This window comes from Solanum pennellii, chromosome 5 (genome assembly GCF_001406875.1).
Source record: "Solanum pennellii chromosome 5, SPENNV200".
In the NCBI taxonomy this organism is placed as follows: domain Eukaryota; kingdom Viridiplantae; phylum Streptophyta; class Magnoliopsida; order Solanales; family Solanaceae; genus Solanum; species Solanum pennellii.
The window spans coordinates 63,280,253-63,286,396 of NC_028641.1; the positions used below are offsets into that span (position 1 = coordinate 63,280,253).

General features: G+C 42.8%; 1 protein-coding gene across 1 annotated transcript; it reads right to left on the minus strand.

The window, feature by feature from the left end:
* Nucleotides 1–1,018: 1,018 nt before the first annotated feature.
* Nucleotides 1,019–4,020, minus strand: LOC107019630. Its single transcript, XM_015220049.1, has 4 exons — nt 3,772–4,020; nt 3,506–3,719; nt 3,378–3,457; nt 1,019–1,078 (listed from the first exon to the last, which is right to left on the minus strand). The coding sequence occupies exons 1-4, from the start codon at nt 4,018–4,020 to the stop codon at nt 1,019–1,021; spliced, it is 603 nt and encodes a 200-aa protein (XP_015075535.1).
* Between the last annotated feature and the right edge of the window lie 2,124 nt (nt 4,021–6,144).

The window sequence follows — 6,144 nt, forward strand, 5'->3', positions numbered from 1 at the left end:
AGCCTCCCACGTAGCCCCCTCAACAAGATAATTTCTCCACAATACCTTCACTATGGCAATCTCCTTGTTCCTTAGCCGCTTAACCTGTCTGTCTAAGATCTCAATAGGTACCTCCTCGTAAGACAAGTCTTCATCAACCCCCAAAACCTTCCACAGGTAGAATCAATGCTGGATCACCTAGGAACTTCTTCAACATAGAGACATGAAAGACTGGATGGACAAAAGCTAGCCCCGCAGGAAATGCTAACTCATAAGACACCTCACCCACACGTTGTAGGATCTTATATGGCCCCAAATACCTCGGACTCAGCTGCCCTTTTCTACCGAATCTCATCACCCCTTTCATAGGTGATATCTTCAAGTAAACCTGGTCACCTACATCAAATTCTAAGGGCCGCTTTCTGTTGTTTGCATATGATTTCTGTCGGCTGTAAGCAGTAGCCAACTTATCCCTAATCACTTTAACCTTCTCTAAGGCCTCATGAATGATCTCTGGACCCAAAATGGATGACTCTCCAACCTCGAACCACCCAACTGGAGATGTACACCTCCTACCATACAATGCCTCAAATGGTGCCATCCTAATGCTGGAGTGGTAGGTATTATTATACAAGAACTCTATCAAAGGCAGATGGTCATCCCAACTACCTGTGAAGTCAATCACACACGATCTCAATATGTCCTGGAACGTATGACTGGTGCGCTCTGCCTGCCCATCAGTCTGAGGATGAAAGGCAGTACTAAGCTTCACCAGCGTGCCCAAGATTTTTTGGAAAGATCTCCAGAATTGTGAAGTAAACTTAGCTCCTGGATATGAAATGATAGACAAAGGAATCCCATCCCTCCTCACAATCTCATCAATATAAAGTCTCGCATAATCCTCAGCTCTGTAGGTAGACTTCACAGGGATAAAGTGAGCAGACTTAGTCAATCTGTCAACAATAACCCATATGGAGTCATGCTGCTTTCTAGTCCTCGGAAGACCAACCACGAAGTCCATATTAATGGACTCCCACTTCTAAGTTAGATCCTCAATAATCTGAGTCAGACCACTAGGCTTAAGATCCTCTATCTTAACCTGCTAACAATTTGGACACATAGACACATATTCTGCAATGTGCTTTTTCATGCCATCCCACCAATAGATCTGCTTAAAAGCATGATACATTTTGGTAAACCTGGATGTATGGAATATCAGGAACCATGGGCCTTTGCAACAATCCTGGTCCGTAAATCATCCACATCTAGTACACAGGCTGTCCTGGTATCTAAGTATGCCATCACCTCCCAAAGTGAAAGACTCATTCATTTTTAACAACACTGAGTCCTTCAGCTCCATCAACACAGGATAAAGATGCTGACCCTTCTTGACTTCAACTACCAAGGATGATTCAGAACTAGGATGAACTAAAACACCCCCACTAGTAGAGTCAACCAATCGTACACCCAGTCTGGCCAGTCTGTGTACCTCTTTTGCGAACTCCTTCTTCTCATCCTCAACATGGGTTGTACTCCCCATGCTCATCCTGCTCAAAGCATCAACCACAACATTAGCCTTACTTGAATGGTAGTGCACATTCTTATCATAATCCTTCAACAGCTCCAACCATCTCTGCTGACGTAGATTTAACTCTCTCTATGTGAATACGTACTGGAGACTGTTATGATCTTTGAACACATCCACATGAACTCCATGCAGATAATGCCTCCACAACTTCAGTGCAAATATCACAGCTGCCAACTCCAAGTCATGAGTGGGATAATTCTTCTCATGAACCTTGAGCTGTCTGGAAGCATAGGCTATTACCTTACCAGTCTGCATAAGAACACAACCCAAACATGTCACCGGTGGCTAATACCTTCTCGAGACTATCGAACCTGAAATCCACTTTCCATCGCTCTTTTTAGGTTGGCATAATATAGAGGAGTTGGCCAGATACGGGTCGAAGCCCTGCCTCGAAAAAGTCAGGACTTTTGGGCCGGCTTGGAGACATCAGAGGAAGACCATAGATGCATCACAATAGACAGTGTAATTATTACCACACTTAAGCAGAGTAAGCACCGGGCTGAAGTGAGTCTGTCCTTGAGCTCCTTGAAACTCTTCTCACAAGTCTCTGTCCAATAAAACTTGGCTTTCTTCTTCGTTAAAGCTATCAGTGGGGCAGCAATGGAAGAAAAGCCCTCCACAAACCTGCGGTATTAACCAGCCAATCCCAGAAACCTATTGATGTCAGTGGGAGTAAGGGGCTTTGGTTAGTTCTTAACAGCTTCAGTCTTCATGGGGTCCACCTCTACACCTTGATCGGACACCACATGACCCAGGAAGGTCACTGATCGCAGCCAGAATTCTCACTTGCTAAATTTGGCATACAACTGATGTTGTCTAAGTACCTGTAAGGTTAGTCTCAAATGTTGTTCATGCTCTCCCTTGGTCTTAGAGTAGATGAGAATGTCATCAATGAATACTATGACGAAAGATTCAAGGTATTCACGGAAGACTCTGTTCATGAGATCCATAAATACAGCAGGTGCATTCGTGAGACCAAATGACATAACTAAGAACTCATAATCACTATAACGGGTACGAAAGGCTCCCTTTGGGACATCTCCATCCCTAACCGTAAGCTGATGGTACCCTGAACGCAGATTAATCTTAGAGAAAATTCTAGACCCTTGGAGCTGGTCGAACAAAGCATCTATTCTGGGATGTGGATACTTATTCTTTATAGTGACTTTGTTGAGCTGCCGATAATCGATAGACATTTTTAGGGTTCTATCTTTCTTCTTTACAAACAACACTGGAGCGCCCCACGGGGATATGCTCAGCTGATGAAACCCTTATCAGTGACATCTTTTAACTGCAGCTTCAACTCTTCGAGTTCTGCTGGATCCATCTATAAAGAGGAATTGAGATTGGTTTAGTATCGGTTTCTAAGTAGATACAAAAGTCAATCTCTCGAAGGGGAGGGACTCCAGGCAAATCTTAAGAAAACACATCTAGGAAGTCATTCACTACAGGCATTGAGTCTATGGAAGGAATGTCATGATCTAAATCATTAACACTCAGAAGATGACATAGTAACCCCTTGGACATCATTTTATTCGCCTTAAGATTTGAAATCAAAAGATTAGGACGAATCAAATTTTACCCCTCTCGGACTAACTCTTCTTCATTAGGAGAAGCAAAATCTCACCACTGTACTACGATAGCCCAAGCAAGCATAACAACTGTGAAGCCAGTCCATGCTAAGAATAACATCAAAATCATGCATGGGTAGTTCAACCAAGTCCGCACACATAGTCCTACCACATACAACTATTGGACAATCCTTGTATACTCTATCAGTTCTTACACTTTCTCGTAAAGGTTTACTAACCACTATAGGATAATGTAGAACTTCAGGTAGTATTTCAAAAGTAAGAGCAAGCAGACTAGTCAAAAAGGAAAGAGTAGACCCTGGATCAAGTAGAGAATAAACAGAAGTTGAGAATACTTGCAGCATACCTGTGACCACATCAGTGGACTTATCCTGCTCCTCCCTGCCCTTCATGTCATAGAATCTGTTCCTCTTGGGAGGCTCGGCTGCTGCTTCACTCTGTGGGTTAGGCCTAGTCTGAGCGTTACCTCCAGCCTGACCTCTGTTTTGTGGACAGTCTCTGACCATGTGTCCACTCTTACCACAACCAAAGCAGGCATTAGTGCCCTTTTGCACTCTCAACTGTGAGCTCGGCCACACTTAGCACAGTTCTTCTTAGGAAGCTTCATCTCACCGCCATTGCCCCTCTTGGGTTCAAGTTTGCCTCCTCTATGTGATGTACTCCTCTGAGAGTTAGAATTCCCAAAATCTGTTGCCCCTTGCTGAACCTGGGCTGCTCACGGATAACAAAATTGTTTCCGTGGCCTCTATGGCTGGGACCTGCCTGATCTTGAGTCCTAGGCCTCCTAACATCACGAACACCTCTCTTCTTGCGGCTGTCCTCTACCTGCTGGACATGCACCATCAAACTGGAACGGTCCATATTATCATGGAGCATCGCAGACCGACACTCCTCCTCCAGGTCTCCATTGGTTCCTGTGAGGAACCTGCTCATCTCATCCCTGCTGTTTGAAACCAGGGAAGTAGCATACCTGGATAATTTCAAGAAAGATCAGTACGCTCCTCATTCTTGCTGTTAAATACTAAGGAAAATAACATACCTTTATAGCTTAACGAACTTCAGGGAATACTCCCTAACCGTCATAGAGCCTTGTTTAAGGTTGATGAACTCCTCAACCTTGGCATCCATAATCTCTCTGGGGAAGAACCTCTATAGAAATGCGTTCTTGAACAACTTCCAAGTGACTGGCACTTCAACCAAAACACGACTATCTTGCCACATCTTGCACCAAGCTGTGCAACATCCTTGAGCTGGTAGGAAGCCATCTCAGCCTTCGTAGTATCTGTGTCCCCTATAGCCACAAGAATCTTATGTACTTCATCCAGAAACTCCTGAGGATCCTCTGATGTCCTAGACCCTATGAAAATAGGAGGGTTCATCCTCGTGAAGTCTCACAGCCTGTCAGCCATGCTGCGTACCGGTGGGTTCTCTCTTTGAACCTCCTGCCGGTAGACTTGGGAAGTTGTAGCCTGAGCTAGCATCGTAATGGACTGTGCCATCTGAGCCAAAGATTCCCTCACTTCAGCATCTGTCAACCCAACTGGGTTAACTGGCATGGCCACTCGTTCAGCTGGAGCCTGAGTCGGACTATGATTACCCCTAGCAGCTGCTTCTCCCCTCCTGTGACCCTTAGCTCTCCAAGTGTTCATTCTATGAAAAACAACAAGGATTGATGTTCTACACTCTCATAACACAAAGAAATGAGACATTAGGAAAAGCACGATAAGATCAAAATTTTCCTACGCATCATGTAGTCTCTAATCCAGGATACTGGTGCACTTCACTACCATGACTTAGAAACTACTCAATGTGATTGATGTGAACTTATATTCCTCGAAATTTAACCTAGCTCTATGATACCAACTTTGTTAGCACCAGAATCTAGACACAGACGAGACCGACGTCGTTGACCTCTCATAGGTCGCATACAAGCCTACTTACGTCATTCTTACTTTACAATGTAAATTTTAGCAGAAAATTTGAAACTTTTTGTTTCTTAACATACTTATAAAAAAACATGCTCAATAATACTTAATTGTTCACCATCAACCATCTAACATTAAGTGATAAGCAACTGAAGAAATACTTCAATTCTTGTTAAGTGTATAATTGTCAAAATGGCACCAATACATAGTCTAAATAAAAATAGGAAAGAAACGCTAGCAGAACATGCTCTACTAGATCAATTCTAAAACAAAGCTAGAATATAAAATAGTAGCATCCTTTTAAGCATGAGTACCTACAAAAACCGGATGAATGTTGGATGTCCAGATAAATGCAGCGACGATCCTGTAGCTCTATCGTCCACCTGTGCCTGCACCTAAAATATTAGAGATTGTATAGGGTTAGTACACACTTGTACAAAGTATGGGTATATGCAAGCACAAACCAAGGACATGAATGAGAAAGAAAATCTCTTTCCTAAAAACATGATTTTTGGAAGTCAAGTCAGTGGACTTGCCAAATTGAGATTCGGAAAGTTCCCAAATTTAGATTAGAAAAGTCAATGAGCTTTCCAAATTGGGATTAGGAAAGTCAGTGAGCTTTCCAGATTTGGAATAGGAAAGTTATGCCATGAGAATAACATACATCATACTTTTCATATTTGCACACATCACATAACATTTACACATAGCACATATCGTATAACTTACAACACACTTTGAACGTAGCACATAACTTCTTCAATATCATTCATTCATATGCCATGAGACCTCGAAATCATGGAATTAACATTAAGACATCCCTGAAATGAGGGCTCAAAAGATGGGACTTCAACTAGGGGAGTCTTTATTAGCAAACACAGAGTCTGCTTCGCTCATTCATACGTACTCCATTTCATTTCATTCACAGGCCAGTGTAAAGACCAGCTATACCTAGGATATAGTTTAAGCCTTTCATTAGGTTCGTTGTGCAATGACCAAGAATGACCTAATGTCATTACTTGAATCTAACTCACCTTTTGATTATCCTATCCTAACACCT

What these genes read in the sequence shown, in the direction of transcription:
- LOC107019630 (XM_015220049.1), bottom strand. Translation starts at nt 4,020, where the DNA reads ATGGACCGTTCCAGTTTGATGGTGCATGTCCAGCAGGTAGAGGACAGC. An exon ending in ACCCAAGAGGGGCAATGGCG is followed by an intron (nt 3,720 to 3,771) that starts GTGAGATGAAGC and finishes CCGAGCTCACAG; the next exon opens with TTGAGAGTGCAAAAGGGCAC. An exon ending in TTCTACATTATCCTATAGTG is followed by an intron (nt 1,079 to 3,377) that starts GTTAGTAAACCT and finishes AATTGTTAGCAG; the next exon opens with GTTAAGATAGAGGATCTTAA.